General features: G+C 41.6%; 1 protein-coding gene across 1 annotated transcript in view; it reads left to right on the forward strand.

Moving 5' to 3' along the window:
• CLCN4 (chloride voltage-gated channel 4) overlaps nucleotides 1-26,976 on the forward strand; it is a 32,988-nt gene extending 6,012 nt beyond the window's left edge. The window contains exons 2-12 of the mRNA XM_081907568.1: nucleotides 1,016-1,167; nucleotides 2,204-2,303; nucleotides 4,180-4,367; nucleotides 9,228-9,350; nucleotides 9,661-9,867; nucleotides 9,969-10,049; nucleotides 11,306-11,851; nucleotides 15,876-16,062; nucleotides 16,459-16,857; nucleotides 19,061-19,277; nucleotides 22,455-26,976. Of these exons, the coding sequence (XP_081763694.1) occupies nucleotides 1,024-1,167; nucleotides 2,204-2,303; nucleotides 4,180-4,367; nucleotides 9,228-9,350; nucleotides 9,661-9,867; nucleotides 9,969-10,049; nucleotides 11,306-11,851; nucleotides 15,876-16,062; nucleotides 16,459-16,857; nucleotides 19,061-19,277; nucleotides 22,455-22,545 (2,283 nt within the window). The 5' untranslated portion in view covers nucleotides 1,016-1,023 and the 3' untranslated portion in view covers nucleotides 22,546-26,976. The remainder of the gene's footprint in view (nucleotides 1-1,015; nucleotides 1,168-2,203; nucleotides 2,304-4,179; nucleotides 4,368-9,227; nucleotides 9,351-9,660; nucleotides 9,868-9,968; nucleotides 10,050-11,305; nucleotides 11,852-15,875; nucleotides 16,063-16,458; nucleotides 16,858-19,060; nucleotides 19,278-22,454) is intronic.
• Nucleotides 26,977-27,705: the final 729 nt, after the last annotated feature.

Here is a 27,705-nt window from a genome sequence, read left to right on the forward strand (position 1 = left end):
TAATGGGAGTAAAATGCTTGTGTGCAAAGTTACTTGTAGGAGTGAGAAACTGATTGAAGATACTATGGACTGCAGAATAATCAGTTGTCAAAGGGCAGAGACATGCTTATAAAGAAGATATTGCTCAAATGCAAAGGCCAGAATACAGAGGGCTATTTTAGGCATGCTCAGTAGATTCCACACCCCACTTTTTCACATTTGTATGTGATGCTACAAATGTCTATTTCCCCCCTCAATTACAAAAGAGGTTTTGTTGTGTGCCACAGGAAACCTCTCTGAGAGAAACACAATTCCAGATCTCCCCTGAGCATGTGGAACTAGCTGCATAATTCTATGGATCCTTCATTTTATGTTGGTTATGTCTGCTCAGTACCCACCTTTCATTAGGTCTTTAACAAACTGAAATCTATTGTACAGTGGGAGAGTGATCTGTCAAGGTGGAGTTTCAAATTGTGCTCTGGACAAGAAACTGGGATCAGACCAACTGTGTGTCAGTGACTCACCTGGAACCAGAAGGGACCAAGGGCCTTCTGGCAGTTCCCTCACTGCGAGAAGCCAAGTTACAGGGAACCAGGCAGAGGGCCTTCTTGGTAGTGGCACCCTCCCTGTGGAATGCCCTCCCATCAGATGTCAAAGAGAACAACAACTACCAGACTTTTAGAAGACATCTGAAGGCAGCCCTGTTTAGGGAAGCTTTTAATGTTTGATGTATTACAGGTTTTTAATATTTTTCTGGAAGCCGCCCAGAGTGGCTGGGGAAGCCCAGCCAGATGGGCGGGGTATAAATAATACATTATTATTATTATAATTATTATTATTATTATTGACTTGGTTATTGCCAGGAGTAACAAAGGAAATAGATTTTAAGTTATTTTTCTAGTATTGATCAGTCCTATTCTTCAATTCTATAATGTTCTCTGTTTGCCTGGGTTGGTGGGAATGACAAGGTGAGGTACCTGAGGAGCAAATTTCTGAATTTCGAGCCATGGAACTTGTCCCTTTATTTTCCTTACAGGTACTAATATGGTTAATGCTGGAAACATGAATGGGTCTGGAAATTTGATGGATTTCTTGGATGAACCTTTCCCCGATGTTGGGACATATGAAGACTTTCATACCATTGATTGGTTGAGGGAGAAGTCACGTGACACAGACAGGCATAGAAAGGTAAGGGGGAAAAATATTTCAAAAGCAGGGAGCATTTCAGATAGCTAAAGTGGTAAATTATTTACCCCTACACACCCAAATTGATAGGTCTGACCTTTTCATAAACCACTTTGAGATTATATTACAATCACATGTATAAAATGTTACGAAATAAAGAAATCAAAATGACTGAAGTAATACTTTGAGAAAAGGTTGAAGGAACTTGCCATCAAAGACAAGTCACATTTCAGAATCCACTTCTGGAGGAATATGAATCTTTAGACTACTGCAGGGATTGTCAACATGGTGCTCTCTGAATGTTTCTGGTCTACAACTCTGATGATGGTGATAATTTCATTATTTATACCCCACCCATCAACCCTGAGTATTAGCCATGTTGGCTGGGACTGATGGAGGTTGGAGTTCAGCAACATCTGGAAGCACCATGTTGGCAATCCCTGTCTTTCTCAATGCTTAAATTATTCTTTCAAAATAATGTATACAGTCATACCTCGGGTTAAAGTCACTTCAAGTTGAGTGTTTTCAGGTTATGCTCCGCGGCAACCTGGAAGTAACGGAATGCTTTATTTCCGTGTTTCGCCGCTCGTGCATGTGCAGATGCTCAAAATGACGTCACGTGCATGTGCAGAAGCAGCGAATCGGGTTGCATTCTTCTCAGGATGCAAACGGGGCTCTGGAACAGATCCCGTTCGCATCCAGAGGTACCACTGTACTGCATTATGTGGTTGTCTGTTAAGGGAAAGACCTAGAAGAAAATAAGCATCTTTTGCCTTACAGCAAGACAGGCTATCAAATATCAGTGTCCAAATTTCATCAAGGAATCCTAACTTCTCATGCATTTATGTGAACCAAAACTCTGCTTTAATTGTATTCCATGCAAATCCTGTATACAAATTTGCAGTGTAAACAAATGCAAATATTATGCGATCAAAGCATACACATGTTGTTGTTTTTCTGTTGGGCTGCTTGGTTATATAGAACTGTACTATATAAAAATTGCATGTCTTTCAACTAAACACTATTTTCCCCCTTCCAGATTACAAACAAAAGCAAGGAGTCAATATGGGAGTTCATCAAAAGTTTACTAGATGCCTGGTCGGGATGGGTTGTGATGCTTCTTATAGGACTGCTGGCAGGTATTTTCAAGAAAGTCTTATGCTGTGTTGACCAATGTAGACATTCTCAGCTTCCCTATGAGGGCATCTGCATAAATTGAGTTTATGCGTGCGATCCCTAACATTTCAGCATGCCGAAGGGAAGATGTAGCTATGCTTCATGCTTTGGGATATGTGTGTAAAATTGCATGCTGAACATTGACCTAGATTTTTTTTTTTATTAACCAGAAATAGGCGCTCTCTGTGAAAATATTCCTGTGAATGGAATTGCTTTAATAAGCTCTTGTTTTGTTGACACTAATATGCCCATTTCTTGGCCTTGACTAAATTTATGCTACAAAAATAGGCATTAATAAAAGGGAAGTTGTATCACTGGAAATGTGGAATCAAACTTGTAGCTCCCTGAATGGATTATATTCATCCTCTTTATCTATGCTTTTATTTTTCAAATGCCAAAGACTTCGATTTCTGTTCCAAATGTAGACCAAATAAGATTTTACAAACAGATTTCAACTATCACCAGGCTTAATTGCTGGGAACATTTTAGGTGAAGCCATAAATGGTGAGGAGGAATTAGAAGTATGTTTTTTAAAAAATCACCTGAGCCAGGTGATTTTATAGCTATTTTATTTTCAGGCATTTTCCAGTTTACTAGCAACTCTGTTACTAACTGGTGTTTTGGCTTACTATCAGTTAATAGGCCATATATTCTCATAGTACTGCGATGACTGAAAAAGTGTAAAGAAAAGCAATAAATAAATAAATCCCTGAATTAAAATTGTTTGCCCAGGAAGGGCTTTTGCATGTGAACAGAACTTTGGTGTACATATGAAACAAGTTTACCCTTCATTACCAGTGTCCGTACAGATCCAAGAGTGCAGACCTTTAACTGTTTTCAGTGTTATGGTGAACGGAAAAGCCTGTACAGTTTTGGATCTCTTTGGGTGCACCAGCAAACTGAACCCGAGTGTTGGAGAATTTTTGGATTGGTCTGTATAAAACTATTGCAACACAGTCCCAGTACTGCATGATTCTTTAGCTACCACTGGATGTCGCTGTTGTGCTATATAATTTGAAAAGGCTATCAGATCAGATGTGTGCAAAAATAAAATAAAAAAGCCATTGTACATTTTAGTTGTATAGTGTAGGTAAATTATACCTTCTGGTCTTCACAATGTAAGTGACATCCCTTAAATCTTTTTTTTAAAAATGTTTTCCTATTTTAAGTGACAGGGTATTGAGACTAATAAGCACACAAGATGCTTGCTTGTTCGTCTGGTGGCCTGATCCTGGCATGAGACCTGCACAGTAGCCCCACCACCAGTTTTGACCTCGGTTTCGACCCCATTGATTTTATTGGCACATGGAGCAGTCTAGACGAGAACATATTTACTTGCGCTGCAAACATACTCTTGTCTGGCCGAATGAGCTTGCTTGTGTGCGATTAGGGGAGCCTGTTGTTTAGAAATTCTCTGTGCCGAGCCAAGAAAAGCAGATGGCATTTAAAAGGAAACATTGCACAGTAAACTCTACAGGAAGGTAAAAGAGAACTTCCCTTTATCTTCTGTTTTCCCAGGTCTCTCTCAACCCCCTAATGTGCGTTTTAAGGACACGTGTTCTTGAAATGGCCCCGCAGCCCTGAGACAATTTTGTGGATAGGGAGTCATAAATTACATATACAGTCGGAGAGTGAGATAAACTCTTATTTTGGTCACCACAGGGTGGTGATTCAACATAGAGTTGACTGTGAATGCCACCTGTTTATGGATTGATTCATATTTATGGGTTTTCTGTGAGAACCACATTCATTTCTCGTACATTCAAATGTCTGGGTTTTTCCCTTAGACATATACTTCGTGTATTAATGTCTGTTCCCCCTGCCCCCCCCCCTTGCCAGGCACATTAGCTGGAGTTATCGATTTGGCGGTGGACTGGATGACAGATCTGAAAGAAGGTGTCTGTTTATCCGCATTCTGGTACAGCCATGAGCAGTGTTGCTGGACATTTAACGAAACTTCTTTTGAGGACAGGGACAAATGTCCGCAGTGGCAAAAGTGGTCTGAACTTCTAGTTAACCAGTCCGAGGTATGTCTACACCTTTCATATAATTTTCACTGTTCTTCCCTGCACAGTTAATATTTTAGCAAGGAACTCTCATTAAAATGTGTTCTGCTAAACTTGAAAGGAGCCCTGGAGAGATTATTGGTTTGCTGAAGGAAGGAGAAAGAAGGTGTGCTTTGTCATTGAAGTCTTATCTAATTAGGACCAATGCAAGTTAGTTCAAAACAATATGGAGCCTGCAAATTACCTGAAATTCACAGGAGAGGGGGTGTGCCACTCACTGCACCTGCTTCTATGACTTGAACATGTGCATAGTTTTGCTCATAAGCACAGCAGCTGAGACGATGCCATCTTTCATCTGCAACCAACATAATCATATTCCACATAGTTTTAAAGTTGTAGTTCGACTAATTAAATTACCTAATACAGGACTCCAGCACTATAGCCATGGCATGATGCTGGCTCTCATGGAGTTACAGGGTGTTTAAGAGCATTATTGGAATCACTCTCCCCGTTCATTTATGTACATGTCAAATGCTTGGCGGAACCACAGGGACATAGAAAGCTGCCTTTGTCCATTAGTCCATTTGGCTTAGCATGTTCTGTGCTGACCAAAAGAGACTCTCCGGGGATTTGAATGGCAGGCTTTCCCTGCCTACCTGCAAGCACCAGGGATTGACCTTGGAACCCTTTGCATGCAGAGCATGTGCTCTCCACCACTGAAATATGGCTGCCTCCCTTTCTAATTGCTATTGTACAAACTTTATATCCTCCTGTCACTTTTATGAAATGTTTGCACTAAGAATGGAAAATTATTAGCTTTATGTAGGCAATCCTTAAAGGGCAGTGTCTCGGATGTAATATTTTCAGACTCTTCCTTATCTGCGCCTGATGAATTCTGCTTGTCATAGCTAATGGAATTTGACAGATTGAAGACATGGATATAGATGGATATTTTTGCAACACCATTTTACCCTGAGGTTTCGTGCCTTTTCGTGGCTTCAGAGCTGTTTGTCACTCTGCAGTTATGAATTCTGACACCTGTCAGAATTGTCTTAATTAGTATGTGTGTGTGTGAGAGAGAGAGAGAGAGAGAGAACACCACTATAGCAGATGCCTGGTTTATAAAAATATTGAAGCAAATCAGACAGCCACCGTATCCCGTGTTCCTTCTGTTTTCCCTTCTGCATAACGGTACTCGCTAAGCCCACATGGATGTAGCTGGGGGGTGGGGGGTGGGCAGGGGATCAAGTAAAACAATAGAAATACTTAACTAACCAACCAATCAGGTCAATTCTGCCCCCTAACAAAAACCCTGGCTACGCCCATGTAAGCCCACAAAACACAAAGGCAGGGATGGGAAACATGTGACTCTCCAAAAGTTGTCAGACTCTCCTATCAGCCAAAGGCTGAACTGCCAGTGGTCATACTAGGAGCTGCAGACCAGAAACACAGGTTCCCCACTCTTGCTTGCAACATTGGTCCAGTGCAGCCTACTGCTTTGACAGTCCAAGACCAATTTTGTGCCAGTTTCCATATCAAAACTGTCCTTGGGAGGTGAATGGGTGCCAAAAGCTATGTCACCTGTAAGTCAACTGTCCTGTAATTACTGAATACAAGAGGCGGTGTAGTATTGGGCTCAGCCATTGGGCAACTAAACCAGCTGTGTTAGGACAACAGTAAACAATGGTTTGTGTACCCCCTCTCCTTTGCCTGGACTGGCTGTGAGAAGATTGTAAACTTTTGCTTTTGTTCTTTACTAACTGAAATTGAATGCTTTTTTCCCAAAACTCTGAGTCGTCTTTGGTTGTTTCAGTAAACCATAGGCTAACCAAAACTTAGGGTACGGACACCAAAATTCAGTTAATTAAAAATGGAAGTGGAAGCTTGAGGTCTTCTCGCTGCCATACCAGAGAAGGGGGTTTGGGATACACAGCCCTAAAGCTAATGCATGATGTAACCCTAAAGCATGGTTTTCTTTCTGGCCAAGTCAAGCCATTGCCTCTCAACATACACCTTGCGGGGTTGAGGCCAAAATTCTGCTGTAAGTTCCTTGGAGGAAGGATGAACCAAGTAACACCCATAGTTTGATTTTGACTGATGAAAGGAAATGAAAGTACCTTAGGGGCATTCAAATACTTATGGGAAAAGCTGAGTCTCAAAGCATGGGTGGAAACATAGGTCTTCTTTTATCTCTGTAGGACTTAGGCTGAAGACATATGTAACATTTGGAGCATGAGAGATCTGGGTACACACAGTCTCCACGCCACAAAACATTCATTTCCAGAGCAGAGAATGCATATTCTCAAGCCAGTTCCACCAGATTTAGGTTTGTCGAAAACAGGCAGCCTTCCTAGCCTTTTTCTAAAATATATCTTTTCAGTTTTTATATCTGTGATTTAAGGGGTGGGAGTGGTAGGAACCAAGCCCAGCAATAGTTTAGCTACATCAAGAGGACAAAGAGGTTCTCTTCCAAGTATTTTGAGAATCAAATTTTCAGGAGCAGCCTCTCTTAACTCCAAGGCTATTCACACTGGTATGGACCTTGATTTGCAAACAAAGCCCATCCTGTAAAGGAATAATGATTATTGCCATAGCTGGCTCTTGTTTAAAGCTCTATGGGAAGACGTTCATGGGGAAATTTAAACAAATGCTCTTCAGCTGTGGCAATAAGGATTACTCACGGCTTCAGTAAATGTCAAAACAGAGATGCCATTAATATTTTCTTTAGCTGGGGATAAGCAAATCCAGCTGTCAAAATTGGTGAGAAGAGCCACCCAATTAATAATTGTTCTGTGCAAATAGGTAAGACAAAGGGACTAGTGGGAGTGTGGGCAGACCCACGCCTGCTGAGTGGTAATCCCTTTTTAGCTTTTGAGCAGTAAAGCATTTGGAGCCATCCTATGGTGAAATGCCATTCTTAGTCATGTACAAGGAGCTTCACATTGATTCCATGTGATTTAACAAGGGGTTAAGGACCCAGCTATTAGATGAGCTGTTGGCTGAATCCTCCCTTATCCGGTCTACGGACCACAGGAAACTGCCATATCCTGAGTTGGGAACATTCATAGAATAGAATTACAGAATTGCAATTCAGAAATATACAGCTATCCAATATGGGGATCAAACCTGCAATCTTGGCATTATCGCCACCATGCTCTAACCAGTTGAGCTATCCAGTTGGTCGGTCCATTTTGCTAAGTACTACACTGAAGGGCAGCCGGTGTCCGGGATTTCAGGTCGGAGTCTTTCCCAGTCCTTATGGGCAGCGATTGAACCAGAGAGCTTCTGCCCTCAAGGCAAATGCTCTCCCACTAAACTGTGGCTCTTAGCATAACCTTCGCCTCTTGCCAGTAAGACTTCCATCTACTTCCATCTATGCATTATCTAAAAAAACAACAACCACTATTGACTGTGTGGGGAGGGAATAGGTGACAATTCAAGTTTCCCTCCTGACTGCCTGTATCTGTGTTCATTTGTCCTGCATAACCCTTCCTTTTTAGGGATTATGGGGCAGACCCTTTTCTACATGTGTTGAGCAATTTTTCTCTTGGGCAGTTAATGAATATTTTCCAAATGTCACGCCAGCTCCCACAGTGGTTTAGCATCTGTTTAAATATGGTTTGCAGTATACTGTAGTTGTGGCTGCCATGCACTGTACTGTATAAAGAGTTTAGTGTTTCCTACCTCCAGCTGCATTTTCTGTATGAATTGCTTTACTGTGGGTGCCGCACAGATAGCACATAGCCCAATTCTGCGGCAACTTAACCCCGATGTAGGTCTCCCTGAGTTCTGCAGTGCTGGCTTCTGCTTAAGTGTGTGCAGAACTGCAGTCAAGAAGCAGATATTTGTACTGTTGGAGAAACACTGGGCATCTCCAGCCTGTTGCTATGTGGTTGGAGGGATACAAGTGCAACTGCAAATTGAGTATTTTCCAGCACAGAAAATACTTAGAAATACTTAGAAACAGACTTTTTGCAGTTGGGAAAGTGATGGGAAATTGCATTGAAAAGTGTGGGGTGCACAAATTATCAATAGGGAGATGTATAAACACCCCACAAGCAAATTGGAATGAATGCTCATTGTTATAGAACCACCCCATAAACAAATCAGAAGGAATGCTTAGTACAGACTGCCTAAGCTATGTGCAAGCAAATTGGGATGGTGGCTGAATAAACAGGTTATTTGGAAGAACTCAGTGACTATGTAATAATGGCTGCTGAGCGCTTTCCCAGTGGGTGATGGTTGTGGCCCCTCGCTCTCGGCCACCATCCGCACTAGCCTGGGCACGCACGTTTGCTTGCCCCTCAAAGAGAATTCCCCTCATCCGGTGGGATCTTGGGGCTGGTTTTCCCACCCAAAAGGGTTTTTCAAATGAGCCAATTTGTGCCCCCCCCCCAGGAGGGCAGAACCTTGCTTTCTGGCCCGCCATTGGCTGCTGCCTTTGGAGGAGATCGGTGACAATGTAATAAATACAGTAAGCCCTCAACTTATGTGCATTTAACTTGCACACATTCAGTTTTATGTGCTTGGCAAATAGATAGATAGATGATAGATAGATAGATAGATAGATAGATAGATAGATAGATAGATGATAGATTAGATAAAAAGGAGGCGTGCATTCTTTGGCAATCCCACCTGCCATTGCACCTAGTGTGTTTTGACTATATGTGATTTTGGCTTCAGGCGTGATCCCCAGAATATAACCTTGCATAAGTGGTAGGCTTTCTTTGCTGCAATAGCCCTGTCATTAAATTCAGGGAAGAAACCTAGCCCCAAAGTGTCTCTTATTTATATAGCAACTAGCAGAAACATAGTACTTGTTGGATTGGTTTAACAGTTGTTTGTTCTTGGTTTCTTTCTCTCCCTCTTTCCTCCCTCTAGGGTGCAAGTGCTTACATTCTAAATTATTTTCTTTACATTTTGTGGGCTCTATTGTTTGCTTTCCTGGCTGTCTCCCTTGTCCGGGTTTTTGCTCCCTACGCCTGCGGCTCTGGAATTCCAGAGGTAAGGTTTTTTTTTGCTTTCATTCTGGATTGACAGGCATTTCAAAACGGGGGGTGGGAATAATTTCCTAATTTCCAATGCTTGAGGGTGGTTTAGAGTGAAGGTTTGAAAAAGACGTGGGGGAATCTGCTAAAGGAGATGCAATCGGGAGTGAAAATGAAGAAACCTTTTGGCGTTAAAGTAGCATCTGATTTGTATTTTTAGAGACTTAGCTTTCACAAGTCTTAAAAACAACAACACCTCTTCAAAATTTGCATCGGCTTCACAAAATCTAGAGCTGCCAACCACTTTCGTTCTTCCTGCCTTCCAGATAAAGACCATCTTGAGTGGTTTCATTATAAGGGGCTACCTGGGCAAGTGGACCCTCTTAATCAAAACAGTAACCTTGGTTCTGGTGGTGTCTTCCGGACTCAGCCTTGGCAAAGAAGGGCCGCTGGTGCACGTGGCTTGTTGCTGTGGCAACTTTTTCAGCAGCCTCTTCTCCAAGTACAGCAAGAACGAGGGAAAGAGACGAGAGGTAACGTCGGGCTTTGCAATTTCCTCGCCTCACCTCATAAACTTATGTGTATTTTCCACAGACTCTTTAACTTGCGTGTGTGTCATTATTTCCGTGCTTAGGTGCTTTCAGCTGCTGCTGCCGCCGGTGTCTCTGTTGCCTTTGGAGCACCAATCGGTGGTGTCCTTTTTAGCCTAGAAGAGGTAAGAAGCAACTTGGGCTATGCAGAAACCCACAGGTTTCCTGAAGATTCTATGCAGGCCATGCTCAGGCCACATCTGTACCAGACCAAAGAAACCTGGGAACTGTGGCTTGTTATGGGTGCTGTGAGTAGTAAGGAGGACCTTATTCCTTGCACAGAGCTACAATTCTCATAATTTGCTAGGAAGGGGGATTGGTTGGTTGTTGAAGTGCTCAAGGAATTAATAGCTCTGTGAGGGGACTAGTGGTCTGCTAAAAAACTCTCAGAAACTTTGAGTAGTGACCCTCCCAGTTTCCTATTTAGCAGATGGGTAGGTGCTGTGGTCTAAACCACAGAGCCCAGGGCTTGCCGATCAGAAGGTCAGCGGTTCGAATCCCCGCGACGGGGTGAGCTCCCGTTGCTCGGTCCCTGCTCCTGCCAACCTAGCAGTTCGAAAGCATGTCAAAGTGCAAGTAGATAAATAGGTACCGCTCCGGCGGGAAGGTAAACGGTGTTTCCGTGCGCTGCTCTGGTTCGCCAGAAGCGGCTTAGTCATGCTGGCCACATGACCCGGAAGCTGTTCGCCGGCTCCCTTGGCCAGTAAAGTGAAATGAGCGCCACAACCCCAGAGTCGTCCACGACTGGACCTAACGGTCAGGGGTCCCTTTACCTAGGCTGCCACTGCTACTCTGGTGCAGCTGCCACTGCTGGTTCCCTTTCCTTTCCCCAGTACCATCCCAAAGTCTGGGAAAGAGCTGATTCCCCTCTGCAATGTATTTGCATAAATATACATGGATATCGCAAAATTAATACAGCACAGTTTTTCTGTTGTCCTCTCCCAGAGTCTGGGTGGGGTTGGGTGGGATCTTTTTACAGCTTTGTGTGAGAGACAGTGCACCCTTTCCCTCACAAATCTCAGGCGAATACAGTTGTACCTTGGAAGTCGAACAGTTTAGTTCCCAAACATTTTGGCTCCCGAACATCACAAACCCAGAAGTGACTGTTCTGGTTTACAAACTATTTTTGGAAGCTGAGTGTCTGACAGGGCTTCTGTGGCTTCCAATTGGCTGCAGGAGCTTTCTGCAGCCAATCAGAAGTTGTGTTTTGGTTTTGGAAGTTGAACGGACTTCTGGAATGGATTCCGTTCGACTTCCAAGGTACGACTGTACCTTTGAAAGCAATGGATATGGGCATGTTTTAAAATGCACTGTGTAACTTAATGCTGATTTCCAATGGGAAACACTCTGGTTGTTATTGATTGATTCTATTTTCTCTCAGGTGAGTTATTATTTTCCACTGAAGACTCTCTGGAGATCCTTTTTTGCTGCCCTCGTTGCTGCTTTTACCTTGAGATCCATCAATCCATTCGGAAACAGCCGCCTGGTTCTGTTTTATGTGGAGTATCACACGCCTTGGTACATGGCCGAACTTTTCCCCTTCATTCTGCTGGGAGTTTTTGGAGGTTTGTGGGGGACGCTTTTCATCCGATGCAACATTGCCTGGTGCAGGAGGCGCAAAACCACCAAGCTTGGAAAGTACCCGGTCTTAGAGGTCATCGTGGTGACTGCCATCACTGCCATCATTGCTTTCCCCAATCCGTACACTCGCAGGAGCACCAGCGAGCTCATCTCAGAACTGTTCAATGACTGCGGTGCTCTGGAGTCCTCGCAGCTCTGCGACTACATAAATGACCCCAATATGACGAGGCCTGTGGACGATATTCCTGACAGACCGGCTGGGGTTGGAGTGTACATGGCTATGTGGCAACTCGCCCTGGCTCTGGTTTTTAAAATCATCATCACAATATTTACCTTTGGTATGAAGGTAAGTTGCAGTGTCTGTGTCAATTTTGTGGCAATATGGTCTCCAATTTTTATTTTTATTTTTTAAAGTGGTTTAGATGTACAGTGGTACCTCTAGATACGAATGGGATCTGTTCCGGAGCCTCGTTCGCATCTAGAGGTAAATGTAACTAGCAATGACGCATCTGCGCATGCGCGCATCGCTTTTCACCGCTTCTGTGCATGCACGTGACATCATTTTTAGCGTCTGCGCATGCGTAAGTGGCGAAACCCGGAAGTAACGCGCTCCGTTACTTCCTGGTTGCTGAGGAGCGCAACTCGAATGCGCTAAACTCGAAGCATATTTAACCCGAGGTATGACTGTAATGCTAAGACAGACTATGGCTTAACTCCCAGCAGTGCAGGAGCGAAGACCCCACTGTTTTGGCAGTGTGCACTAAGATGCTGCATGTTCACTTTCAAACCATTGTTTTCTTTTGCACAGTTCATTTTAGTTCAGAGAATAGAGCTTAGAAACCATTGCATTCTGGGTAGTCAAATCAATTGGATGTCAAGTGTGAGACGTACTTCCCTCTGGAGGCACATCGAGACATACATTCCCCCCCCCCCATCCTCTTTTGTGCATCCCTTAACTGATGCAAGGGGATAAACTGTATAAGCCCAATTCACAAATAGTGTAACATGAGCAACTTGGCACCTCCCCATTTCTTGTGCTGAAGGAATTTTTGACATGGCAGCATTCTGGCAAGGCTCAGCTTCCCCCTTCTCTAGACTCCTTAAGCTTTTCTGAAATCCCTGGATTGAAATAAGAACTTATGGGCTGCTGACAGGAAGTAAAGTTGTTGCATTAGCTGACCAATGTTAAATGGCAGCCTAATCAACTTGTCACGCCATTGGCAAAAACTACACTGGAAGTATTTTAATTTTGTTTTGGACGGTGTCCAAAGGCTGGGGAGAATGTGCAATTGGACAGAGTTGTTCCGAATGCCTAAACTGCTGACAGCACATGAGGTCCCTTTATGATCTGATTGTGGCAACTTTTTGATTTGACCGATTGTGGATTCTTGTGCCAAGACCTTCCAATTTGTGTGTGTGTGTGTTGTTAAGAGTTCGTTTTGTGTGCATCCCACGAGCTTGCTTTCAAACAAAACTCACATATTAGCTTGGATAGGTTTGCAGGGCAAGTATTAGACATAACTTGAAGAACACACAAAAACCAGTTGCGTAGTATGGTTGTTTGGCTCAGCATAGTTGCCTCTCTCTTTTTTGTTCTGGCCCACCAGACCCAGACCCAAAGTAAGAATGTCAGCACCCCAGATCCTCTCTTCACCCTCAAAAACACTACATGGGGGAGAATCTTTTCTGAAGTGATTTTTCCATTCTATACTTTTCTGGTATAATTTCAAAAAATTCATTCCATGGCCGTGAACTGGAAATGGACCTTATTAAACGAAAACCTGCTATATGTTCTCCTCTGCTCGTCCTTTATTGTTTTCTTTATTTGTAAAAATCACCTTTATTTTAATACTGAATTAAGACCTCCTGTTTTTCTGGCAAGGTGTGGTGAGGAATTTTTACAGATGAAAACTTCCACACACAAAAGATTGGGAATTCAATTTGAGCTTAACTGTTGGAAAAGATATGCATGTCATGTAGCATGAAAAGGTTAAATTAGCTTTGGGAACATAACTTAGAGTGAGCTATCTGTTTCTATGTCAGCAAAAGCTTGCATGCCGTATACTTGTATGCTGAACTTAGCATTCAGCATCAAGAGACACACAATGGCTTCTCAGTTTAGATATTTTATGGTCTTATACTGCTATGTGGTATCTTAATGTAATGTTGTATACCAACCTCAGAACCTATGTGTTAAAGGGTGGGTTATATAATAATAATAATAATAATAATAATAATAATAATAATAATAATAATAATAATAAAATAAATAAATAAATGCTCTGTTAATTTGTTGTTAGTCACGTTTGTTAACAATGGTAAGGTTGTTATTGTTTATGAGGTGGGCACTGCAAGAAAATGTTGCAGTATATCCCTTATAGGAAAGAGATCCAGCTGCTCAGCCCTTGTTAGTTACTAAGGTGCCTCATAATTTAGTCCTTTACTACTGCTAATTAAAATGGTTTCACATATTACAAGGAAGCAGAGGGAAGCGAAGTAGAACTAAAGTAATACCCCCTAATTTTGTAATTCTGGCATGGAGAATAGACTCGCACAAAATCTGAGTTCATGATCTGTGCTTGCTCCAGTTACAGTGGAACCTCATGTTATGTACCGTTCTCCTTATGAATGCTTCAGGTTACGAACTCCACTAACCCGGAAGTAGATGCTCCTGGTTGCAAACTTTGCCCTGCGATGTCAGCGGTAGTTGCATGCCGGTGCGCCATTAGCGAAAGCGTGCCTCATGTTAAGAACGGTTTCAGGTTACAAACGGACCTCCATAACTAATTAAGTTCATAACTGGAGGTCCCACTTTACAGGGACATCTTATTTCATGGAAAGTATGCTAGTTCCCACTTTGTACATTGCATTTCACTGGAAATGTGAAAGGAGAAATCCGATTCAGATTTTGTTTCTTCTCCCACCGTGTCCTGAGGAAGACTAACATTGTCAGCCTACGCACTGAAGACAGCTAAGGCTGCAAATCCCACCCTGCTTACAGGGCAGCAAACCTTGCTGAATTCAACAGGGCTTGTTTCTCTCACTTCATCTCTGCAGTACTAACTGGACTTTAATAAGATGGTACTGGGATTCAGACTTTGATGCTAAACAACTTCATTACACACGCACAAACACTTGCCTTGGCTTGAGAAATAGCTTTATTATGAAATATGCAATGTATATATTGCCAGGATGGAGCGAGCAAGTGGAGTGACTGATGTTTTCATTTCACCTTCTGCCTGCTATTCTGACTGGTGACTTGATTGCACGCCAGGCAAGGAAAGGCGTAATTCACAAAGCTCTTGACAAGCAGGGATGCAGGAATGAACCGCCTGATTTCACCTGTGAAAAGCCAGGCTCCTTGTTAAACATTTTTATGCTGCGTTTGACATGTAATTCAAATCCAATCTAAATTATACAGAAAAGGGCGGTAATAAAGTTGTAAAGTATGCCAAAATGACAGGGGCTCATTTTCAGATGTTTTAAACAGATATAATTCTTTTCTTGCTCACCATGCCTGAATCATTATCAGATTCTGACGAGGAGGAGGGAAAGGCATGCATGTTTTGAGCTGTATGAAAAAAAGAAAATGTAAAATAGCTAAACTTGGAATAAATTCATAAATGAAATTAGGCAAAGCTGAAATGCTTTTACGACAATCTTAGGCACTACTCTCGAAGTTGGATAAATCCAGTCATATATGGGTATCATAAAAGACTAAGAAAGAAAAAGCTTAAAACTCAAGGGCTGTGATAATAATAATTTTTATTATTTATACCCTGCTCATCTGCCTGGGTTTCCCCAGCCACTCTGGGTGGATTACAGCATATCTAAAAAACATGATAAAAACATCAAGCATTAAAAACCTCCCGATACAGGGCTGCCTTCAGATGACTCCTAAAAGTTGTATAATTCTTTATCTCCTTGACATCTGAAGGGAGGGCGTTCCACAAGGAAGGCGCCCCTACCTGTGGCCCTCTCAGTGCTGTTGAGCTCTGAGAAAATTTAAGATCTGTATGTATCATTGATGTTGGAGGGAGCTGGTAAAGTATGGCTAATTTCCCTTGTCATTCTGGTAACATTGCCTTGTTGATGTGACCCTACCATGTGGCTGGATTTATATTTTGCCCCATGTGAAGAAGTAGGCTCTAGTTTTGAAAGCTTACATTGCAACCCATCTGCTAGGTATCTTTTTTAAGTGTGGTATATAACAAACTTAATAGGTTTAATCCACAGAAAGATTGTGGATTAAAATTTGGCATGAGATGCGTTCGCAAGTTATTTATTGTACTTTAAAATCGTCTACATTGTATGTAGTCAAGCTGATCTTTTGAGAATCTGACTTTTCACTTCTGCTTATGTTATTTGAGATCCCTTCAGGACTCTTCATACCTAGTATGGCTGTGGGAGCTATTGCTGGAAGAATAGTTGGGATCGGAGTGGAGCAGTTGGCCTACCATCACCATGACTGGATCATCTTCCGGAACTGGTGCAGGCCAGGAGCTGACTGTGTTACCCCAGGACTTTACGCCATGGTGGGAGCTGCAGCTTGTTTAGGTACAATATGTGGCTTTTCTCTTGGTTGTATGTAATGTGGTATTTAAGTAGGGACGCGGATGGCACTGTGGTCTAAACCACCCAGCTTCTTGGGCTTGCCGATCAGAAAGTTGGTGGTTCAAATCCCCACAATGGGGATTCATTGCTGGGACCTTTTTTTAAGTTTTAAGAAATACATTCATGGATGTATTTACTGATGTAAGGCTACTTTATAGAAAATAGTTTTAACCTCTATCATGCCAGGGTTTTTTTAAAAATAAACTTTATATTAAAAAAAATCAACAGTGCTTCTGATTTAGGATTCGTAGGTTATCCTGGTATACTGCTAAATATACCCATGTATGTTGCAAATCATTTCCATTACCAAAGGTCCTCTCTCTCTCTCTCTTTCGACAGGCGGAGTCACCAGAATGACAGTCTCTCTTGTCGTGATCATGTTTGAGTTAACAGGAGGATTGGAGTACATAGTACCCTTGATGGCTGCAGCTGTCACTAGCAAATGGGTAGCTGATGCCTTTGGCAAAGAAGGGATCTACGAGGCACACATACATTTGAACGGCTATCCGTTTCTGGATGTGAAGGATGAGTTCACCCACAGAACACTGGCCACTGATGTCATGAGGCCTAGGCGCGGAGAGCCGCCTCTCTCCGTCCTGACCCAAGACAGCATGACGGTGGAAGATGTGGAGACGTTAATCAAGGAGACGGACTACAACGGCTTCCCAGTGGTGGTTTCTAAAGACTCTGAACGCCTTATAGGCTTTGCACAGAGGCGGGAGTTGATTCTTGCCATAAGTAAGTAACGAGTCTGTATCGTCTAGAGATATGCTTACTGTTATAGATGACATAGAAGAAGAACAGAGGAGAGGAGTAAGAGGGCTGTGTAGGGATGAGGGTCTCAAAAGACCTAAGCTTGGCATGTCATCTCAGTGATTCACTAGGTAGGGAGAGCGTGGAGGCCGCTGTTGCCTGGCCCTGCTGCCTTCACCCCTTGCAGAGCAGGCTCCTTACCAATGTGTGGAAAGTGATGGAGGCGACAGAGCCAAGTGAGTGCATTCCTGCTCCACCATCATGCTGTTGGAATCATGTACGGGTTGAATGCCTGAGTAGGACCTATGCCGCCTTTTGAAGCTCTGCTTTAAAGAGTATAGTTGGGGTTGTATCCAATGCAGCGGCAAATGTGTTCTGCAGGAGAATGCATAATCAAGTTGCTTTTAATGCCATTGCTCAGTAAATTGCGCAATCTCTTTCACTATGAGTTTCTGCTAGGACAACTGTTGTGTTGGATTTCTCATTCCGCAACTCATCCATCGGCTAGCACAAGAGTCATTGTGCTAGTGGACAGAGGATGTTGGGTACAACCTATCGATTCCTTCAGGGTTAGCATCATAGCATAGTTTTCCCTCTGTTATTACTTCCGTACTTTGCCAGTCTGGTGTCCTTCCAATGTTTTGAACTGCAACTCCCATTAGAAAAGATTGGCAAAAGCTGCATTACAGGAATATACTGTTTGAAGAGAGTTTACATATGCTTCATTTCTCTCTACCTCTCTTTCCATCTTCAGGCCCATACCTTATCCAAGCTTTAAGTCTGATAAACTGGTTTTGACAAGATTATATTTGAGCTTTGGGAAATGTATGTGCGGGGATTGGTGTAGGTGACAGGAAGCACATTGCAATTTCAATAAAGGGTATCATACAAAGACAGTACAAAATTTAATGTTTATCTGAACTGCAATAAATTGGAAGGTGATAAAGCTTTAGATTTGGCAGTTTTAAGCCCATTGATGCTACAGGAGCCAAACGGCGTTTCTGTGCACCAGAAATGGCTTAGTCCTGCTGCCACTTGACCTGGAAAGCTGTCTGTGAACAAACGCCGGCTCATTTGGCCTGAAAGTGATGAGCGCTGTACCCCATAGTCGCCTTGGACTGTATTTAACTGTCCAGGGGTCCTTTAACAGAATATAACTGAATTGCAATGGAAAACCTGCGTTTCTGGATTTTAAAAGTTAGAGACACATTTGTGCTCTATGATTGATGGAAAAGAAGTGTGTACAAACACACACTTGTAATAAAGGCCCCTTCTTAAGATCAGCTGCAACTCAAATCAATCAAGAGGAAAAATTGTTGGCTCTAGTTAGGATTTCTGTTTGGACACAGGATATTTTTCAATGGCTTTCCGTGTCCTTGAGCTTTTAGCATGCACACAGGAAATAGAAGGGAAAGGAGAGAGAGAGGGTAAAGGGCATTAGCCTATCTCAGTGCATTCTTCCGCAATAATTGTTCAGAGGATTTCTGTGCAAACATTAGAGTGGGAAGGATATAGTAGTAGCCATTATTAGAATATATAGTATATAATATATACTGCAATATAGGTACTTAGGGATGCCATTTGTTTAAGACTGTGGTGTTCAAACTTTTTTCAAAGAGGGCTTCATTTGATGAAGTGAAGGGCCATGAGGGCCGACCAAAGTTGTTGACCTTTTTTTAGGATTGAAGTTGTTGAGTTTGTTTTATGATTTTACCCCAGATTAAAACGACCAGCGGGCGGGATTAGGCCCCAAGTCGGACTTTGGACATGCCTAGTTTAAGAAAACTATTTTTGAAAGTCAAATAAGGACTGTTGCCACAATGTAGGCCATCAAACTAACTCAGGCACACCTAAGTAATCACTTTAGGTCCTGTACACTTTTAAAAAATCGGTATTAAAGAGTCATGATTTAAATAGTTCCAACCTCCGTGCATTCTGATTCCTCCCTGTTGCCTTACTTCCTTGTTCAGGTAAACTTTAGATTGCTGTTTTACCTAAATTGGGGGATATATTTGACTCTAAACTAGAATAGGAAGCCATAGTTTGAAATGGGTTTTCAGTTCTGTTTTTGAACTACCATTTGCTCAGTTTGAACATCATGGCAAACAATGGTTTGCCCAAACCAGGAAGTGAGAATGGTTGTTGCATTCATTTTAAGTGTATTTTCCCTTATCTATCTGTTACGCAGAAAACGCAAGGCAGCGGCAGGATGGTGTAGTCAGCAATTCCATTATCTATTTCACTGAAGAGCCTCCGGAAGTCCCGGCAAACAGCCCTCACCCCCTGAAGCTCCGGCGTATTCTCAATCTGAGCCCCTTTACTGTCACAGACCACACGCCCATGGAAACAGTGGTAGACATTTTCCGGAAGCTTGGACTCAGGCAGTGTCTTGTCACACGCAGTGGGTAAGTGGCTGGATATATGTAACTGAGCAGGCAAAAAAGGGTCTGTAGCTAAGATGCTGGCATAATAAGTCGGAGCTATTTTGCCCTGCTCATTGGAGACGTTAGATTTTCGTAGGCTGTCCACATAAATATAATGTAGTAGAGAACTACTTTAGACAACCTTGCTTGATCATTACTATTTATGACTAGAAAATTATTGTTTGTTTCTGTAAAATTATGGATGGCCTGGGTGAGTCTTCAGGCTAAGAAGCTGAAGGAAAATCAGGAGCAACTGTCTGAAACAAATGTCACTTGTTTCCGAACGTATTTCTAGAAACAAAGGTTGGGGATATGGAAGGATGCAGAGGTGAATACATTTATTTGGGAATGAAAACAAGAACAACCTGTGACCTGCTATAATTGTAATACAATGATACTTCGTAAAAAATAATAATTATGGGACAGTTAATTAATCCATATGGAAGGTGAACATAATAATGATAATGATGATGATAATAAATTACTTATACCCCGCCCATCTGGCTGGGCCTCCCCAGCCACTCTGGATGAATCCCAAGAGAATATTAAAAACACAATAAAACATCAAACATTGAAAATTTCCCTAAACAGGGCTGCCCTCAGATGTCTTCTTAAAGTCAGATAGTTGTTTATTGCCTTGACATCTGCTGGGAGGGCGTTCCACAGGGCAGGCGCCACTACCGAGAAGGCCCTCTGCCTGGTTCCCTGTAACCTCACTTCTTGCAGGAAGGGAACTGCCAGAAGACCCTTGAAGCTGGACCTCAGTGTCTGGGCTGAGTGATGGGGGTGGAGACACTCCTTCAGGTACAGTATACTGGGCTGAGGCCGTTTAGGGCTTTAAAGGTCAGCACCAACACTTTGAATTGTGCTCAGAAACATATTGGGAGCCAGTGGTGTTAGAACCAGATTCAGAGTGCAAGAGACCTTCCAGTCTGTAATATTTTCAGCATCGGCAGCCCTTGGGAGATAGAGAAATGGGTGAACAGCCCAGGTTCTGCACCACAGACTTCTGATAACATGTGAACTGGGACTCCTGTGCCAATGCAGCTTCCATTTTTCTTTATTTGAGTGAGATAAAACATTTTAAGGGGGGCCTCCTACCTGCTAACAGGTATTAGCATGGAGGTTTCCACTTGCATGTTCTTGGAAGGGAGAACAGGCAAGGGCAGATGCTGGTAATGTACAAATTTGGGCCTGAAGGTTACTAAAGATTCTTTATCACTAGTTCCCTTTAAAAATATTTTTCCTTTAGGCTCATAGTCGTGCACCCCTCTCTCTCCTGACGAGAGCAGCATTCATAATGCATGTAATTAAACTGTGGCTATAGACAGCATGACTGCCAAATATTTTGCTGCTGGGGAGGAGTGCCAGCAGAATGTCATTGTTAGCAAATGTTTTGCTTGTGTGTTGAGCTTCTAGCTAGATTTAACTGCGCCTAAAGTGCTTATGAAAATCCTGAACTGAATGACAAATGAAGGGAATTAAGCAGCGGAGGTTTGTTTTTCCATGAACGGAAAGTGCACATGACTTAGGAGCCTACAGGAAGGTGAGGAATTAAAAATAAGAGACAGAAGCTAACTCGAGTGAAACCGTGACCTTGCGAGGAATGCAGAGTATGTCCCTCAGAAGCTCAAATTGGATTCTAAACAGTCTGAAGTCACGACACAGGCCAAGCTTCAGTGGTGGAACAACTGATGTACCTGGCTATAAAGAACATTTTCAAGGTTGGGTGCTTTGAGTGCTCATTTCACAGTTGAAGTAGAAGGCAAGGTGGTATTGAAGAGTGACTTCTAAACCCAACAGCTCATACTTTTCTGATACAAAGGAAACTCTCTGGTTCTTGAGGAATTCACTGGATTTTTGCCTTAAAACTGCCATTGTGTCAACTTCACTTATCAAGAACCAAACTCTTGTCTGCTTTCCAGACAGGTGGGGAAGTCAAATACTCTCAAAGTTTAAAACGCGCCCACCAACCCCAAAAAACTGCAGTTCCCAGGATCCTTTGGGGGAAATTCCCTGTGCTAAATTGCTATAAATGTGCTTTAAATATATGGTGCGCATATGACCAAATGTGTCAATAAATTCAGAGAGCTATTATTGCCGTATCCTGTTAAATAAGGCACTGATTTTTTTTGAGAGCCATTTCCCAGATACTGTGTATGAAAGCTGACCGTTGTATCCAAGTCGCAGTATTGGTGGGAGATATTTCTTATTACATTTCCCCCTGTCTTCTTGAATAGAAAGTTAGAAATCTTTAACTTTCCTTTGTTGACTTTCCTTTGTTTATTGGTAGGTTGTCTAAAAATTGACAATTTGATCTACGTTCGAAATTTGGCAGGAAATACTATTTCCAGCAGTAAACTGTTTATAAATCAGTATTGATTTAAAATATTTTTCCTGTTGGAGTAAGTTTCTGAATGATTCTATGGAATGTTTCTGCTGTTTTGTTGTGGCCTACAAGCTATTGTGCTGTTTACATTTCTGCAACTGACATGGCAGCCTACAGCTGAAACATGAATACACTCGTATGTGGTTGTGTACGAATAGTGAAATGGAATAATCCTTGAGAGATTGCATCAGTTTTTTTCAGGGGGTTGTGGGGGATAAAATACAGTTGCCTACAAGAAATCTTTCATTTAAGATGCCCATCGATTCAGGTCACAGTTCAAAGGCCTTAGGCTGCAAGTCATTTGAGATTCTTGTATGCATCCATCTCTTTGTGGTCTGGCTTGGGCTGAGCTCAGCTTGCTGTGGCCTACAGGCCAGAAACTATTCCAAAAAGAGGTTTGAGAGATGATGTCAAGTGGCATAAGTTCTTACTTGCCCAAGGATCAGCCTTAGCTAGCATACATTCAGGAATGCAGCTAGAGGAACTACGGCAGATTTATTATTTTGCCAAATGTGGTGGTGGGAAAAACCCAGAGTAAAAGTGTGGTTATGTGTATTGTATTGTATTGTATTGTATTTTGTGAGTTTTCTTCAACAACCTGTGTATTCATTAGCGGGAATCAAAAACTTTTAATATTCCAATTTTCTGGTTTTTAAAAATTGCTCTGTTTCTTTGTTGTGAAGTTCTGCCTGCAGCAGGATGTGAGAAGCAGATGAGACAGACTCATGATTAACGACCTTTTCTGTTTCTTTCCTTCTCTTCTTCTCTAGGAGGCTTCTGGGCATCATAACAAAAAAGGACGTGTTAAGGCATATGGCTCAAATGGCTAATCAGGACCCTGAATCCATCATGTTTAACTAGGCTGATCCCAGAGGACAGGCTTTCAATGGAACTTTACAGGACTAATAGATGTGGATTTTGTACAGTACTTCATTTTTGTTTTGTTTTGTTTTGTTAAAATGAGATTTAAATAAGATGGAATCATATCCAGGGCAGAACCAAAGGAAAATGCTGACGGGGGGAGCGAATGCAACGTTAGAGTTTGGAAATGCTATGCACCTGCAGATGGGCTTGGGCTAAATGCTACTGTTGTCATGGGAATGTTTATTCCCATGGTGAGTTTCCAATTCTTCCCTTCCATGGTAGTTTCCTCAGGAGCCATCATCACCTAGTTGTTTCCCCTGTCCCCTTTGCACGTAAACTCTGATGGTGGGACAGAAACTCTACTATGTGATCAGCCTTGAGTCAAAATGTGAGTGCTGTGATATAGTTTGTGGGAGGTGAGGGTGGGGAGGAAGTCACCAAGAGGTTTGATCCTACAGAATTACATATAAGTAGCAACCAAGGTACTTATAACTGCTTGGTTGGTGCATGCATAGGTGTGAAATGGTTTGTGTTGACAAGGAATGGGAAGCATGGAGGAATGCCACCAACTCGATAGGGTGATGTAGAAAAATAGCAAGCATATTTAGAAATACAGTATTAAGACAAATGCAAAAACGTTGTGTTCAAAACAACTGTGTGCTAGACATGTTTTTCTCTCCTAAGTTTAGCACTTATTTGTTAATGGATTATGCTAAAGTATTTTCAGGAAATGTATAATTTTATGAAGAAATGTATTGCTTTTGCCTATTTTTGTAGATAGACAAAATAGATTTAAAGCTGTGCTTCAGTTGACTTTCAGCATTGTAAAACTGGCTTCGTTTACTAAGTTTTATCCAACCTAAATTCTCACGTTCATTTTTGAGGTGATGAAATTGCCATGATGTGACTTCTGATTGTCATTCTTACATGGTGAATATTTCTTCTCATTGGCTGCATTTGCATGTAATGCTAAACTTTGGTTTAACACTGCATGCGCAGGCTGGAATGAGCAAGAATATGACTTGGGTGATGCTTCTCCTTCTCTTACAGATTCCCAGTTTGCATGAACCAGAGATCACGATTTGCAAGTAACTTTGGTCAGTTTTAAAGCAACCTGGCTTTTACATTAACCAGAAGTTGCTTTTGAAGAAAACAAACCATGACCTCTGATTCATATGCAACTGCAAGCAAGGACTTTTATGTAAGCAGAACTAAACACTGCCCAAGCCCTCATCTTGGCTATGCAGGAGGAAGGGAGGAGAGTGCATGAGTTTATTTATGTAATGCTAAACCATGCAAACTGGGCCACTGTTTCCACAGTGGTAAAATCTGCAATTGACTACATCCTGGAGATTTTAATCACAGTTTTTTCAGGCTCATGACATGTAAAAGTTGAACCATAGCCACATCACTCAGTCATGAAAGATAATTGGAAATGAGCTTCAGTATTTTTATCAATAGGATTTTTTTAATCCTTCCTAATGCACAGCAAAGTTGTTAATATTTATTACTTCTCTATGCAAATATTGCATCATTTTTGGGTTTATGCCACAGTAATTTTTTTGCAGTGTAAAATACTTTGTAAACCATGTTTTCTGTATAATGAATGCACTTCTGTACCAGTTCTAGCTAATTTCTTCTTCCTCCAGTTGGAAGTTCTTTTCGCAGACTTGAAGGTTCTAACACCTGTGATGTTTGTTACAGCAAAGATAATCTCTGCATCTTCTTGGGCACAAGAGTCATAGGGAAAGTTTTATCTCTAAAGAAAGGTAGAAAAATGTTTCGTAATATTCAGTTCTCGTTTTATTATGGATTCTTTGGCTGATATTGTTTACTACTGGAACAGAGGTAGCAAAATGGTGCCTTTCAGATGTTGCAGGATTACGACTCCTATCAGCTCCAGCCAGCACAGCCAGTAGTAAGGGATGATGGGAGTTGTAGTCTATGACACCAGAAGATCACCATTGTTCGATAGCCTTGTACTAGAAGAATGTGAGACACCAAAAATGTCTTTCAGAACTCCACATACTTGGGGAAGTAGAGACACTACAGGACAGCTTTGCAAATTGGTAAATGTGGACTCCTTGGCCTGTAATTCCATCAACATAAATGAGTACTTTGGTTTAAATTGTTTGTGGATGGTTGAACAATGCATTTATACGGCATCTACTGCATTTGTGGGTATGCTGTGGGCTATGCCTAACCATTACCTTACTGCAATGTTCATGACCTGGAGATGAAATTGCTTATAACAGCATGGAGGTGGCATTTAAGAAACATCAGTGCATGGCAGTCACAAGAACCATGCTCTAGAAGTATGAAACAAGACTTGGGCCAAAGTGGTCAGTCCATAGTTTTTCATCAGCTTGGGAGTGGGGTGGAACAAAAATGGCACCCAAAGATAGTAATAAATTTCCCAAGTGTGACACACCATTATGGGGGGGGGGGGAAATGCCTAACTCCTCTGAAAATTACCCCATTCCACAACAGACAAATGGACCTGCAAATGTGGGTTGAGGGAATGTGACCTAGCTATCTTCATATTTTAATGCGACTGCCTGGGCAAGCCACAATGCAACCATTTTAAAACTGAAGTCCAAGCCTTTATTAGGTAGCCAAGTTAGCCATGGGCCATAAATTGTATAAAAACACACACACTCAAAGTTAAGTTTTCCAAAAGCCAAACCGATCGTTCTGAACAGTGCATGGAACCAAATACGGATAATTAAATAATATCATATTGTGGAACAGCCCCAGACGTAAAGTATAGGAAGAGGAAATCTGATGCTCAGGTCGATCTGATAAGCACATTGTTTCAAAGTATAGCTTGCAAGAGTGAGGTATGATATAATAGTCAAGGCAGTGGCGATAATGTGGGTCACTTGAAAAATCTCAGTTTTCTAGGTCACAATTAAATTACTACAAGCACCATAACACTATTTATTTCAGTATTAAGAGTGTGCACGGGCCACAAGATTCAGTTTTTCTCTGTAACTTTGGGAGGCATCTTGACCTGTTTCAGAGCAGCTCTTTGTCATTCAGTTTGATAATTCACTGTGATTAAATCCTAGAAGGTACCTTCTGTCACCCACTCTCCATTCAAGCTCAAAATGTTTCCCTAGTTAGTTTGATTCCACATAAAATAAAATAATAAAATAAAATACTGCGGTTGTTTTACAAATGCAGCTTTTTGTGGGGCATCCAAATCAACAGAGCAGCTCTGGACTTTAGGGAGCCCAACTCAATGAAATGCCCATTCTCGGAACATAGTTTTGCATTTCTGAATTCCAAATACAGGAGAAAAGGACTCACTGAAATGTCTATTTGCTAGTTTACAGGTGCAGGTAAAACTTGCATGTACTCGCAAGAGGTCCACACAGAGGAATTTGGTACGTGCTTATTAACAAAGAGGTGTACATTTTTATGTAGATACATTTTACGTCTCTTGGTTAATATATATTAACTGTTGAAATTGCTCATGTTATACCAGGTGTGCATAAATATTATTTCATTTCATTTATGGGTTGCTCTTTTAAAAATAAAATAATAAAGTGGCTTGCACAAAATTACTAATAGCAATAAAATGCAGCATCTTAAAAAGGGAACACAAATTAATGCCACTTTATTTTGGAATGCTTGTATTTTTACTACTCAGCAACTAAATTTTGAATAGAGAGGCAAATGATCTACTTCCTCTCTGATTTTATCTGTCATTTTTGTTCTGGCTATTGAGAACTATTTATCCTCTGTACAGGTCTCCTGTCCTTGAAATATAGGGAGGAAAATAAATTTTAATTCGGGATGTATGTGTAATCTACTTTATATGTTAGGGAGTAAGAAAATAAATTGTATCTAGAAGCAAATAACACTTTCCATCTTTAAGCACAAAGATCGTCCCTTTTTTGCAGATGCTGAGACCTTGTTTAAAAAATCTGCATCCACCAAGTGAAATTAATATTTGTAAGTATTTTAAATTTGCCTTTTTTCCTTTCACTTATGCCATTCATAATAGTATGACATTTTCAGGTTTGAATTTTCTTATCTTCAGAAGTTGAATATAAATACCAGAGATTTTTTGGCTTTTTTGACACTGAGAAATGTCAAATATTATTTGTAAATGGACAACTGTTAAATACGAATTACCATTGAACATTATCTGATAGTTAACCCTGTAAGATTAAAAATGCCGCTGCATTCAAAGGCTGTCAAATGTTAAATATGATTGCAGCCATCAAGTGGTTTTCAATCCTGTTTTGCAGGTAAGGAAGGGAGTAAGGGGAACCTGAAGATCAATAATAACAGACAGGCTCTCCAGGTAGATAGCTGGCCAACCACTGCTCATCTTTTACGAATTGCACACTACAAAGTATTGTTGGGGGCTGGTGAACTCCTGAATCCCTTAAATCTGGCCTAGATGCTTTTGTAATGTACTAAAGTTGTGTGGCAGATATGCAATGTGATTTTGTCAGACAGGACAAGGTAGAAAATGTTCCCTGAGAATCTGCTGCTCTGCGGAGGCTTCAAAGGCTGTCCCTGAAGCCAGATCCCTCTTGCTGTTCTGGCTTCTGGGGTTCAGAATTTTTTTCTTCTTGTTTCCTCCCCACCCCCAAACTAGTTGCGTCTTATCGTCCGGTGCGTCCTATAGAGCGAAAAATAAGGTATTTGGGGAATTTCCCCACCCGGTCACAGGCAAAGAATGGAAGTCTGTAATGACATGTGACTCTGGCCTGTGCACTCACTGCCCTTGTTTTTGCATGCAGATAAAAGTGATTTAAAGATTGTCAACGTTAGCCATGTTGGTCAACGGATATTTGCTGGCTAAGCAAATATTTCCACAATTATCAGCTAGTGTTATTTTTCTGTCTGTATATTATTGCACAGCAGAGCTTAATAATTACTGGAAGGACTCAATAATACATTGATCCAACTCCCTTGTTATTTAATTGATTCTGAGGATCAAAAATTGTGTTGTCACTGAGCACGGTTGACTTAATTTTGAGATTGATCAGGAAAAGTGTATTTAATTTATGCCAATGCAGTACATTACATGATTTTTAATACATGGAAATGAGATTATGTCAGATCAAACGGGTGAATAAACATTTGATAATGATTGATGAATGGTTGGTGCGCAGTTTTATGCTATGCATGTTTTGG

Source organism: Podarcis melisellensis (assembly GCF_964234715.1).
Source record: "Podarcis melisellensis genome assembly, chromosome: 4".
NCBI lineage: Eukaryota > Metazoa > Chordata > Lepidosauria > Squamata > Lacertidae > Podarcis > Podarcis melisellensis.